Source organism: Anabrus simplex, chromosome 5, assembly GCF_040414725.1.
Source record: "Anabrus simplex isolate iqAnaSimp1 chromosome 5, ASM4041472v1, whole genome shotgun sequence".
Classification (NCBI taxonomy): Eukaryota; Metazoa; Arthropoda; class Insecta; order Orthoptera; family Tettigoniidae; genus Anabrus; species Anabrus simplex.
This window is the reverse complement of record NC_090269.1, coordinates 74,389,083-74,403,150: the sequence shown is the minus strand read 5'-3', so window position 1 is coordinate 74,403,150 and position 14,068 is coordinate 74,389,083. Positions and strand designations below refer to the sequence as shown.

Below are 14,068 nucleotides of genomic sequence, written 5' to 3'. Positions count from 1 at the left end.
TTTAATCGCAGCAGTTCTCACTATTTTATATATTGTTTCAAGAATATATTTTGTTCTATCAAATTAATTCAGCGTTTCATTTCTACAGTAAAATTACTTAACCTCAAATTTAATGGGGAAACCGAACGCCAATCTCCTTTTCCCAGAACTTATATGGTATGTTGTCAAAAGTATGCTTATTACACCACACCCTAGAGTTAGTCAAGATTCTCATTCTATTATTGCTGCACTGAGTGGTAGCTGGCGCCCTTCAAACAACGTATGTGTAAGTAAGCACGTAACAAGTAAGTGTGAATACAAGGTTCGACGATTGTGTATTTTATTTAATGAATATTAATTTTCATAATTTCCAATATAAATGCAGATTTATATGTTTCAAAAGATAGTCAGAGAGTTAGGAACATTTCACATTAAAGACTGACAAAACTGAAAATTTTAAATGAAAAGTAATTCTTTGGGGTGGGGAAACCAAATAATTACAAAGCACATTATACTGCAAACATTTTTAAACATAGACCTAACTGGAACGATATAAGATATATAAAAAATGAGTAAGATGTTCCATTTAATCTGTTTGGGGCAAATTAGTTGTCAAAATAACAAATGAAGGGTCAGAGAAAACAGGTAATTCAACTTTTTGTCGTAGTCTTACATTCAATTTAATACATATCGAACCAGTTATTCAAAGCATTTGATTTTGTATAATTATATTTGTTCATCTAGTATGGTTTTCAAATTAAAATTTCGTTTCTCTGAGTTCTGAAGGGATTTGAATTATCTATGTTTGCCACCTAATACTTCAAAACTGTGTGGAACATCTTAAAACTGTTTGTTATCCTTCGAAACGCACCGACATTTATTACACTTTACGCAGTGAATTTTGGTTCTACTTTAGCATCAACTAAATCCCTCACACCTGCTGGTTAAGCATACCAACAGAAACCATGGAAACGCAATCCTACAGAACGTATAATCATTGTGGAGCGGGTTAATCCGGCAAAACTACTCGTTAGCGTGCCGGATTAATTTTAATATTAATCCGTGTGGTGGTGTGCGTCAAGTAGGAAATAGACTCTTCACATCCTTGTGGTTGGCATGATGTTGCATGCCGGCTCCTTGCAAGAACAGTTCTCACAGTAATCACTTTTTTATCCTCATATTTGAGTCAATTGCACTGTATGTGATAATTCGTTCTGTTATAGGGACTGAATTTCCACATCGTCCTCGCTTGTACGGTAGAATTATAGGGGGATCCTTATCGAACATCCAGGAATTCCTATATTAGGTAAATATACTGGCACTATATTATCTGTAATGTACATAATTTTAACAATTATGTTATCGGTTTTTGAACTCCACTATCTACTGCTTTGTGAATTTCGAAAAGGCGTGGGGTAAGAATGTTATTCCGCACGATTTTGTATTTGTGTTTTGGGAGATCTACCGGCACGGTTCTGCTTATATAAGCATCTTCAGAAAGCAGCGGACTGAGCCGGAATCGAACCTGCTACGTTTGGCTCAGAAACCCAGTGCTACACTTGCTGAGTTACTCTGTCTGGTTGCTTACTTTGTAGCTATTTATTTGTGTGTTCATGGATTGCTGGAGATAAAGGCAAGAATAAATTTTACTGATAATGTCAGACGAAGTGCATTCATGATCAAGTGGGTAATTAAGGTAATTTACTGTGGAAAAAAATGGGAAGGAGAGATAACTCTGAAGGACGATATTGATTTGTAATTACCATTTGAAGACAAAACTTGAGAAATCAGTTAGAACATTAACACTACTTGTAAATAGAAAAAAATGAGTTGATTAATGGTATCATTGGAGATTATAGTCCGCTCTTTGTGAAACGTAAGCCAATTATGAAACAATACTGTGGAGTAGGGCTTACAGTGCAGAAAATTTCATTCTAACTCAGCCTTTGATGGCTAGGTTGCGCGATGGGAATTCATAATGCTTCGCCAAAAAAGTTTTTCGATACGACCACTTTTTCACGGTTGGTGAGAATTTTAAAGTTAAGCTTCATCGACGTCGGATTAAAGAATGGTTCAGGGTGAATGGTGGAGCAGACCTGTCGTTAAATTGCTCATCTCAAGCATTAGTTGATGATAAGGAATTTCTTACAAATAGGGATTCATGTAATATTATCATCTGTTAATAAGATTTGTTTGTTTGTTCTACATTATACTAATACACTATTTACCATATAATACCTGAAAGATAGCTTGATCAACCTTGATAATTCACTCCATTAAATGTATCTGTTTGAACAATCCAAACTTTTCTGATTCTTGTCATTAAAATAATATCATGATGTTTTCCCCATCCTCGTAGGTAGTTGCTAAAATTATTAGCCTCGAGGAAGATATTATACACAATATATGTTTAATTATAATTTTAATTCTTTTGTAACATGAATTTTTCAATTTGTTTGTCAACCTCTTAATACAGATAAATTAATTTTGCGGAATATCGAGTTGAAGAGGAAAATAACATATAGATATTGTTGTTTGATCTACTGACAGTTGTAATCGTGCAAGCGAAGGGGAAGGTTGTTGAGTGTGTGAGTGCTGACAAGGGGATTTCAATAGAATTGTACCGGGCGACGATAGGTCGTTGGCACGGTAGAAGCAGGAATACGAGGCGCAATATGAGTGGCAGAACCAGACAGCAGGTGAGTTCGGTTTCAATTTTGATGGCTGCATCAGTGATGGCAGTGTTGTTGGTTATTGGAGGGGTCGAGATAAACCCTGGACCTGATCATGAGAATGTGGTTGGTTGGGAAGACATGGAGAAGATAAGGGAATTTAGTAAGGCCCAAACTGAACAAATGAGAGAGCTATTACGAGAACAATCTAGCGATCTACGAGAAATGGTGAAAGAGGAGATAGGAAAAGTGACGGAAAGGGCGGTCCAAAATAATAAAGAAATATCAAGTTTGAGAGATAAGGTGAGGAGAATGGAGGAAGAGATAAAAGAGTTGAGATGGCAGGAGAAAAAAAGACAAGAGGAAACCCAAAAGAAAAATATTTTTATATATGGGCTGCCAGAGAACACTAAAGAAGACCTGGTATTCAAAGTGCTGGAGCTAATTAACGAGAAGATGAAGATTAGCTGCAGAGAGGCCGATGTAGAAGAACTACAGAGAATGGGGAAAACAAAAGACAAGAGACCAGTGAGAGTGAGATTTGTATCAAATTTACTAGTGAGAAAGATTTTGCATAATACAAGCCGGTTGAAAGGTGAGAACATATGGGTCAAACAGGAGATGGAAAAAGAAGCCCTCAGGAACCAGAAAATGCTACAGTTTCACCTAGGGAAAGCTAGACGTGAAGGATTAAGGGCCTACATAAGGCGCAACAAATTAGTGGTGGGGGACAGTAACTGGACGAGAACTTGGGGAGTTGAGCAGTTAAAGAATATGTACAATACAGCGAGTACATTGGCCGAGGAGGAAGGTGAACGTACGAGGCAGCTGAGACCAGCAGAATGCGGAGCAGCGAGGGACAATCAGCCAGCGATGCAACAAGGACAGAGAGAGGAAGTGACAGATGCTGAGACAACGAATAGTGAAGGCAGTCCAGGCGACCTTCAGAGGCAGCTGAGTGCAGACTCTTTGAAAGAAGCAACATCGGAACGCAGACGTGTGAGTATCAAGGACTTCTTGCTCAGAAAAGGTAATGCAAATGAGGGTAGCCTTGATAGAGGAGGTGTTAACACTATAGATGAGAACACTGAAGATCTAGGTGTAACAAGGATTACGAGGTCCAAGAAGATCAGCCATAGTGAGGGACAAGGGAGAAAGGCATAACTAGAGATAAGAGTAGGGTGTATCAATATTGAAGGCCTTAGGAGTAAGTTACAGAATGAAGCTTTTAAAGAGTAATTACATAGCTTGCATATTCTCGCATGTGTGGAAACCTGGATTCCACCGAAAACTATTATAGAAATAGGAGAGTTTACAGTCTATTATAAGTCAAAAGAGAGACGAACCGAAAGGGGCAGATACCCGGGTGGGATAATGGTGATGGTTAGGGAGGATTTGCAAGCTAGAATAATTCAGATAGAATCAGAAATGGAGGAAATGATGTGGGTCAGAATAAAGATGTATGATGAAAATGAGTCAGACTTATGTATTGGTTTTGTCTACAACCCTCCTGAAACCTCGCCATTTGCGAAAAGGGTGGAGTGAGAATGATGTGCAAAGATATAAGTCTGCGAGTGGACATTATTAAAAGGATAATAAAGTATTGGTTGAGAATGAAGTTGCAAGAAGGGGGCGAAATTTTATAGATAGCATATCAACACCAAATGAAACATCAGAACCAAGGATACTGGGTGGATGGGGTACGGAATATTTTAGAAACGATTGGAATGGGATGTTACTGGGAAAAAGAATGTATAGAGAAGTGGAAAATATGCAAAAATAATTCTAAGAATTAAGGATATTGAAAAACAAGACATTGATACACAATGTAGAAATAAGAGGTTATTAGAAGAATTTAGTAATATATATGGGAGAATGAGAATAAATGTAGAGTTTATAACAAAAAAGAGAATGAGGGGTATAATATGGTGGTTAATGGGGATACATAAAAATAAAGCTTTCAAAGCGTACTGTTATTCAGAGAGGAGTTCGCCTCCAAGAACAGGAGTAAAAAGGGACTGGGGTACATAGCAGTAGCGGAAACGGGGCTGATAGTAGGGACTTGTTTCACAGCACTCCGGGAAAGAAACGAATTAAGCTATCTCCTGTAACAGGAATTAATTAATTAATTAATTATTTCCAGGCTGATGCAATACGAAGACACGAGTACGATTATTACAGCTCAAAGTCCCTTCTGTCATTCTTATGGACAATGCACCTTACCACTCCGTAATAATAAACAAGACCCGTACTTCGAGCTCCTGTAAAGAACTGTTAGTAGAATGGCTGCAGTAAAACAATATCCCAGCGCATGTGTGTGACTAAATTAGTCGACGAGGTAGCGAAGGAACAAGGGCACGAGATTATTAGGTTGCTACCATACCACTGTCACTTCAACCTCATTGAGTTGGTACGGTATGGGGTGAAGTAAAATATTACGTACGCACTAATAACAAGTCCTGCACAATTACTGAAGTGGAAGGACTGTTCCGGGAGAGTATTGCTCGAATGGATGCGGTTTTGTGGATGAACAAAGTTAGCCATGTCGCGGCATTCATTAACTTGGCAATGGCAATACATGACATCATCAGTGACTGTCAGGAGTTGATAATCTGCCTGGACGACGATGACAATGACAACGAAGGCGACGGTAGTGATCTGTAGGGTAGGCCCGAAGTTTTGGTTTATTTTTTTAAATTTAATCGTTCTAATCCTCTGACCTCGTAAGTAGACTTCAAAGCACTTCAGTACTGGGTTAACCTAGCCAACGAAAACCTACTATTTCACGGTGTTAAGAGACATGGAGACCCTTTAAGGCCTACTATATGTGAAAAATTCTGCATCTAATCTTCGGGCTTTAGAGGTAAAAAAAAAATAAAAAATTAAAAGACTGGTCTTCATCATAACTATGTAATGTTCATCTGTTTGGGGTTTCAATTTTAAATTGTGAGGATGATATTAGTTTTACCTTCTTGATACAGTTATTTAATGTTTCATGCACGTAAATAAGTAATTTGTGTTGAGGAGCTCCTAACTAAGCTATTATGTACGAAGTCTCTGTATAACCTAGGTGGTGGTTTAGTTTCATTTTCTCTTATTTATCATAATAATCATATTAATTATTTAAATATTTTCAAGCCATTTCGAGCAAGTAAAAAAAAGGGGTTCAGATGAAAGCTTTTCTAATGTATTCCTCGGTACTTTCGAGTAGCCATTTTGATCATGGTGGTTGTCATCTGTTACGATGATTGTAAGACCAATGAATACGAAGACCTTTCGTATCTTTAACGAATTTATCCCAGATAGGACAGTTTTATTAATTCGCACGATGGACACAACCACGAGTCAGCAGCGCTAGTAAGAACTTAAACTCCACATCAGAGATGCCAGCGTAAACTCCGTGAATGCTCAAATGACATATCTCACAGAGAAGTAATTCAATGAATATAATGTCACCTTATTTCCCACACAGACGTGTCACTTAGAAATAATAAAAGTATGAGTTGTTATGCAATGGATTTTCAGGTTAATCTATCTTGGATTCCCCTTGTGTAAGTTTTTACGGTTTCAAATATGGCATTATGTTTGCTGTTGCAGCATTTCATTTAAAACTGTATGAAATATGTATGCATGGACGGGTATCCTTACACTATACTCACCGAAGCAGGAAGCTACCAAACACAACAGTACTACAGCAGTCAACATGTTTATTCTGTGGAGTACCTTACGAATCTACTGTGGACTGCCAGTACTGAAGCATATTTATAGTCCAGTCATGATTTCATGATTTCAGTTTTAATTTCTCTGATTAAGTTTAATTACTGTTTCTTGAAGGTCAAATTTTGCCTGCTTCTCATTTCTACTCGTTATTGATTACCTCTTATCAGCCTAATGATCACAATTTGTTTATATCATCGAACTGATAAGAATATGAGTGCAATGGTGCTAATTAATTACTGGGGAAATACTGACTGTCAAGTGGGTTTTTCTTCAATATATTGAGTGCGCCTGTGTAAAACCCAGAAAAATATTTGAGTTTAAATTTCAGGAAATGCTTATAACATGGACAAATAATTTTGTCCGTTATGTAAATGTGAATATTTGTACTGTATAAAGGCGATAACTGATGACTTCTCTACAAAATTGTTGTGGTTTAAACCCAGGATATGCACGTGGGGTTATCGGATTGAAATTGTATCTCTGTGGTTTGAATTCCGTGTAAATGTAGAGGATCCGCGGCATTGATAAATAATCTGTTATGTGACATTACAAGTTCGCTATTTTCTTTAACTTTGATCCATTGGGCGTTTAAAAGATGCATTCAGAGGATATAAGCATTGAAGTGCCTCAAATTTACAGTTTGGTTCCTTTACATTGCATGAAGTTCTCAAATATTGACGTTACCTTAGTACTCAAAGTCTTTTTATAGACGGTAGCATAAATAATTTGAAGTACTTGAATTTCATTTTATAAAATACACGCATCAAGACGCTGGAACCCCGACGGGCCTTGGTCTATGACGTGACTGTTGTTCAGTCCGCAGGCATAAAGATTACGAGGTGACTCGTGGTCAGTGCAGTGGATATTCTCGGACATTATTCTTGGTTTTATAGACCGGAACCACCATCCTACTATCAGCTAGCTCCTCAACTGTCCTCACTTACGCTTAGTAGACCCCGAAACCACCCTTAGGATACAGGTAAATGTCACTGACGTGGCTGAGAATCGTAACAGGGGCCTTCGTGTAAGACAGAAATTCACTACCTCTAGATCACAAGCCGGACATTTCGTTACACATGAGGTACATTTCTGTATTATAAAAAAATTTATATTCTCAGATTGAACATGGTTATTGTACATATATATTTAATGTTTTAAGAATTAAAGCGATAAGTAACATCGAGGAGAACATGTGAAAGAAATAACTTATATAGAGTGAAGTATCCTTTCAACCATGATCGATATAACGATAATATCCTGTACAGCGATGAACAATTTTGGTCGTGACAATAATTCCGATAAGGCAATGTAAGTAGAGTGCTGCCTAATCAATGAGGTGATTGTTCATTATATCGTTTTGTAGAGTCTATTCTAAATGGAATGATCTTATTTTCATATTTTGTTGACACTTAAATATATTATGATTTCTTGTTTCAGAATTATTTTTGATTCCTTGGGATGTTTATAGGAAGGGAAGAACGTTTTTAAAAATTCCAACTAAGTTTAGAAATCAAATAGGACATTTATTTGATATTTGCTTACATGCTTCTTATTCGATAAACACTCGTTTCAAAATTGGCATATTTCTCTGAATAATACATGCATAAATCCGTGTTCTTTCTTTGTATTCCCATTTGTTTGTTACAAATAATTTGCGTTCATTGTGAGGGTTAATTCACTGATAAAACTCTGATTCAGACTGCTTAGTTGGTTTCTGTTTCTCCGCGGTTCTCTCACTTTACGATCATTCTATCATTACGTCCAAAATCACCTGGGTGATCACTTAAGCTTACTGGCGAAAACCTGTGTAGAAATTCCAGTCTTCGTTGAAAAAGAAGATCGAGAAACATTTCATAGTTTTTGCAAGAAATAGCTATAAACCCACTGGATCTATAAAACTTGTGGTAAATTATCTTAACAAATACATAGCTTAACTATATATTTTACTTAAAGCATATTTTTTCTTATTTTAAAAACAGCTTTCAATGACGCAAAACGAATTCCAAACTTCAACTTCAACTTAATACAGCGTGATGTAGCTCTTCCCGTTCATCAGCTGACAACACCGTAAACCTACAGTGCACACGACAACTGAGCTACTGCTTTCAAAAATAATCTGTTAATGTCATGGAGCACATGAGAAGCATGAAATAGAAATTCTCTGAAAAGGCACTTTCATAAAGGAGTATTGTTTGCAGAAAAGATGCATCATGCATATAACAGTTAATAAATAAATAAATAAATAAATAAATAAATAAATAAATAAATAAATAAATAAATAAATAAATAAATAAATAAATAAATAAATAAATCTATATCTATACTAATATTATAAAGAGGAAAAATTTGTTTGTTTGTAACGAATAGGCTCAAAAACTACTGAACCGATTTTAAAAATTAATTCACCTATGGAAAGCTACATTGCCAGTGAGTAACATGGGCTGTATTTTCTTTTCAAAACAATTCGAGGTGGGGGGCACGGGGGGGGGTTGAGATATGAAAATAATAGGCAAATATAGGCAAAATATCAAATTTGTCGTATAAGGACGAGACAAAGCTCAATTTAATCCTCTTGACGCAAAGAACAAAACTCGGTAAGCCCTATGGGCCCAAAAACCATATTTTAAGGCCCTAAAACCAACCATTACGGAGATATTGGCACCACACTACCCCTGCTCTAGGAATCGGATAAAGTAATGAACTGCCGTAAGCATGACAACGTCAGCTACAGAATTCTACAGCAGCGAAATTGTCTACAATAAATCACAAAAACCTAACATGTTACAGACATGAAAATTGATATTCGGAATCCCCCTTTAAAAATTAAAGATCACAAATATTCGTTTTCAGATAATCCACTTGAAAGTGGGGGTTGGAAAATCCTCTTAAGGGGTGAAAAGAATAAAAAAAACCGGGTGAATTTTTAAAATGAGTATCTTATTCTTCTATTGCTTTACCCACACCTGTGGGGTTGCGCGTGCGAACTGTGTCGCACATGTGGTTTTTCCCTGTTTTACGGCTGGATGCCCTTCCTGACTGCCACCGTATTTGTAGGGATATCATCTATACTTCTATACTAATATTATAAAGAGGAAAATTTGTATATTTGTTTGTAACGGATAGACTCAAAAACTACTGAACCGATTTTTACTTCACTTATAGAAAGCTACATTGCCAGTGAGTAACATGGGCTGTATTTTATTTTCAAAACAAGTTCTGAAGAATTCCATAGGAATTAAATTAAATTTTCAATATATTTAAGAAGAGATCATATATAAAGTGTTACTGAAAATGTTTAAGTGATTGAACTATCACATCTGGATAAACCGAAATGGATCATGGACGATAGTCTACAAAATGGTTTTTTTGGAACAGTACATTCGTGTGTTAAACGAACATTATTATTTTCAATTTCGCTGTCTGAGTAGCATGCAATTAAAAGATCTAATGTCGATGTAGTTATAAAGTATCGAAACAAGTATTTTGAATTAAATTAAACACCCACTAGAGTATTTTGTGCAACAGCACTTACCCAGCAACACAGTGAGCAGCTGTTAGAGCCCACGTAGTACTGATGATAGAAGCTCCACAGATATGGCTACCACTAGACTGCAGTGACAGCTGTAAATAAACCATAAAAACAAGTTAGTTGTAGTTCGTCATCCTCAAGGAATACTGAAGATAAAGGGAAATAAGTTGTTTCATCTTCTACAATGGAGTTAAAGGGCATATTAACTTATATGTCCGTTTAGTTTCGAAGGTAGCATTATAATACCTCTTAAACGTTATTCTTCACTAAATATATTGCTACCCTAATTCTGCTGAAGAACAAAGAAAGAAACTGCAGGAGGCAACTTACTCGAGCATCACTTTTTATTTTTCACTTATATTTTCAACAGATATTATGAAACACTGTTCTGTTTAAAGATTAAGCAGATGAGATATTTGTACACTGCTACTCTAATTTTCCAACTTTTGAATAAAACAACACCTCGGTGTCTTTCCTTAGATCATAGCCAGCACCTCTCCTCCGAACAACAGGATTACACTCGATACAACTCATCGCTTGCTACCTACTGTATAAGCCTACGTCAGAATTCAACGGTATATTTCTCGTGTCTAGTGCGAGGCCGTGGAATTCTCTTCAACTGAGATTTAGGATTTGCACTACAATGACCTCTTTTAAACGATCTTGCCAGGATTTAATAGTAATTGCGTAGCCAGCTTGTATGCATGCTTAGGTGAATGTGATAATGAATGGCGTCGTATTTAATAATATCTATTAGTAATATAATTGTAATACGACGCACTAATTCATGTAGATCTTCAGAATGCTACAAATAATTCATGTTGTACGTTACTTGGTTTTATTGTCAATGATATCACCATTATTAATCTAGTTATTGTCCGACTCGTTGGCTGAACGGTCAGCGTACTGGCCTTCGGTTCAGAGGGTCCCGGGTTCGATTCCCGGTCGGGTCGGGGATTTTAACCTTAATTGGTTGATTCCAATGGCCCGGGGGCTGGGTGTATGTGTTGTCTTCATCATCAATTCATCCTCATCGCGACGTGCAGGTCGCCTACAGGCGTCGAATAGAAAGACCTGCACCTGGCGAGCCGAACCCGTCCTGCGATATCCCGGCACTAAAAGCCATACATTTCATTTCATCTAGTTATTACAGAATTATGTTCAGCCTTAAGTTACCATATATCCTGTCTTTCATTGCAGTTGAATGTTAAAGCCTGTATAATCATCTTCTTCACCATCATGATCATATTCGTCATCATCTTCTTCATTATCATCATAGCAATCATTGACATTATCATATTATGTTTTTAATAAATAAATAAGCTCTTATTCATAAAATAATGAACACTGGAAATTATATGAACATGAATCCTGTAGCTTTTGAGGAACGATGAAACATGCAGACAAACAAACACCTTGCAGGCAAGATTGTGATGATGATGATGATGATGATGATGATGATGATGATGATGATGATGTTTGCTGTTTAAAGGGGCCTAACAGCTAGGTCATCGGCCCCAGGCAAGATTGTGACAGTTACAATGAAGTCAAACTTACAGTGCTTACATACTTTGAGACATAGTTAGGATAACGATGAAAAAATAAATATTATTTTGAACATTGTGATGTGTCTATTTTATAGTGTGAAAAGGTGAATTATAGACCCTTTTTATCTTATTACTATACCAGATGATAGAATTCTAGCACATAATTCAAAGTAACGTGTAAATTGACCTAAAAATATTGGTTTTGAAAATTTAATCTATTTATTTATGATTGTTGATAGATAGGATTCTATCCTCACAGTCGCGCAGGCCGCCTACAAGGCGCCATATCAAAATACCGTACCAAACCCCTCCGGATGTCACACGCAGTTATTATTATTATTATTATTATTATTATTATTATTATTATTAATTGTTAATTTTTATTAAATTAAGGACTTACACAGTGGATGACTTGAGCCTATTCATTCAAATAAATCTGTCCTTAATTATGAATCTTGGATAATATTATGGTGATCATTGTTGTGTCGGGATTTACGGTACGTCTGTAGTGAAAAGTTCGACAAGACATTTGTTGTTTGTAATGCAATCTCCATTCACATTTGGGAGCTATTACCTGGTAGGGGTAGTTGGAGATACTGGTTGTCTGACCACCAACAATCCTTCCATCCAGGCGAGGACGGACGGGGAGCGTTCCTCCTGAAATGAAATAAGAAAATTGCTTTTCCTTGTATTTCATATAAGCTCTTGCAGATATCTGTGTATATTTATTATCGAAAGTAAAATTCTCACCTACAGATCTTATCAATTACGAATCTTTCATAGTTGGAATAATCGACTTCTTATTTTGACAGAACTGGTTAATCATTTTCAGCTTCAATGAAAGTGATCGAATATTTTTTTAAGAGAACAAATAAATGTTCAAAACTCGTGAAAGATATTGACTTCTATCACTTACTTATTTGAGAGGCATGTTATGAGTTTCTTTAAAATGATCATATTACTCCCTTTAACCATTTCATAAGAGGGGAAAATTATCTGTATGATAATATATCAAGAAGAACTTCACACCAAGTATTTGCAATTAGTTGACTAAACCAATAAATAACTGAGCTATAAATACTGATAAAGGAATGTGCTTATCCTCTTAATGTAATAGAGATAACTCTAGGTAGTTTAACTAACTTCCTCTAGTTTTCTTCAGGAATAAGATACGTCCCAATCTTTCCCAAACGTGTTAATAATCTACTATTTTATCAAATATAAAAATTATATTAAAATATTTGTTCTTTCTCGTTATATGTGCATGTTATTAACATGTGATACATCTACAGCAGTAGCTCGAGTCTTATACATCGTGCTTGCCTTCCTTACATTAATATAATGACATATTTTTTGCATATAAATGTGGTAAGGTAACGGAGGCTCTAACTCTTTCAATAGAACCTATTCGTACAATTCCCAAGTTCTAACGTAAGATAAAAAAAAACGACTATACATGTGGCTTGGTTATAAAAGGGCCAATGTCAAAAAATCTGTTTTTGAGCTATGAGCATTTAAAGTTTTCCTTATAGTTTTCCAATTATTTTTTTCAACAACTGACTTTAAATAACTTTATACTTTCTTTGTGGAAGTCAGCTTATTAAACGCTAATTTTTTCTATCGTATTCTTTAAAAATTGCCAGGTCTCTATTCTTTATTGGTAATCTAACATTATTGCCAAGGGCTTATTTAATTAAACGTTAACTGTTAGTTTAGTACTTAACAGAGACATTGGCCCTTTTAACATGTTGCAAGCCAGTATAAAACGCAGTTAATATCTCAATTTCGATAAAAAATGACATTGGCCCTTTTAGAACCAAGCCACAGTAACATCTGAGTGCATTTTATTGCTGTCAACGAGTTGCTGTCATTTCAGGGCAGAAACTTTCCCTTATCTATAATAAACATACTAGTCGCGATGCTATCGATTTTAGGGCTAGTATAATCTATGCTGGATTTCCTCTTGGTAAAGTTTTATAGGCTACAAATATTGGATATGCTTGTCGTTCCATGAATTTATTCATAACTGTATGAAATTTATAATAAAAAAAAATGGGCGTCGTTGCACTCTACTCACCAAAGCAGGAAGCTACCAAACACAACAGTACTACAGCAGTCAACATGTTTATTCTGTGGAGTACCTCCTGTGGACTGCCAGTACTGGACCTTATTTATAGTCCAGTTTGTCTGATTTCGTCATCTCGGGATTTCAAATTTAATCCATGTGATTTAAATTAAATTACTCTATCTCGAAGGTTAAATTGTGCCTCCACTTCATTAATCTGCTTCTGCTCATTATTGATTATCTCTTATCAGCCTGACGATCACATTTTGTTATATCATTAAACTGATAAAAATATGAATGGACCACAATGGTACTTAACACGGTTGTGTCCCATTTGCAATCATGTAAAATTATCAGCAACCAATCAGGGTTCTTCAACGTCCATGCAGCAGAAGGACATCTAATTAGGACGTACTCTAGATAATCAACGCGTCCTCTCTCTCTTGAACGTTTTTTGAAGTAATATTATTTTACAGTTTTCAACATACTTATTCCCACTGTAGACAACCATCCTTGATGTAGCTTTCGTTATTATCTGCGTGCTTAATTACAACGT

The 14,068-nt window shown here is 36.0% G+C and overlaps 1 protein-coding gene and 1 long non-coding RNA gene across 2 annotated transcripts in view; both read right to left on the bottom strand.

Moving 5' to 3' along the window:
- The window catches only part of LOC136873753 (trypsin-1-like), a 44,069-nt gene extending 37,640 nt beyond the window's left edge, over nt 1-6,429 (bottom strand). Inside the window, exon 1 of the mRNA XM_067146941.2 lies at nt 6,311-6,429. Within this exon, the coding sequence (XP_067003042.2) occupies nt 6,311-6,356 (46 nt within the window). The 5' untranslated portion in view covers nt 6,357-6,429. The remainder of the gene's footprint in view (nt 1-6,310) is intronic.
- Nucleotides 6,430-9,900: 3,471 nt separating this feature from the next.
- LOC136874460 (uncharacterized) lies at nt 9,901-13,645 on the bottom strand. The gene is made up of 3 exons (XR_011018347.1): nt 13,525-13,645; nt 12,022-12,104; nt 9,901-9,992 (listed from the first exon to the last, which is right to left on the bottom strand). It is a non-coding gene; the product is annotated as an uncharacterized lncRNA (long non-coding RNA).
- Between the last annotated feature and the right edge of the window lie 423 nt (nt 13,646-14,068).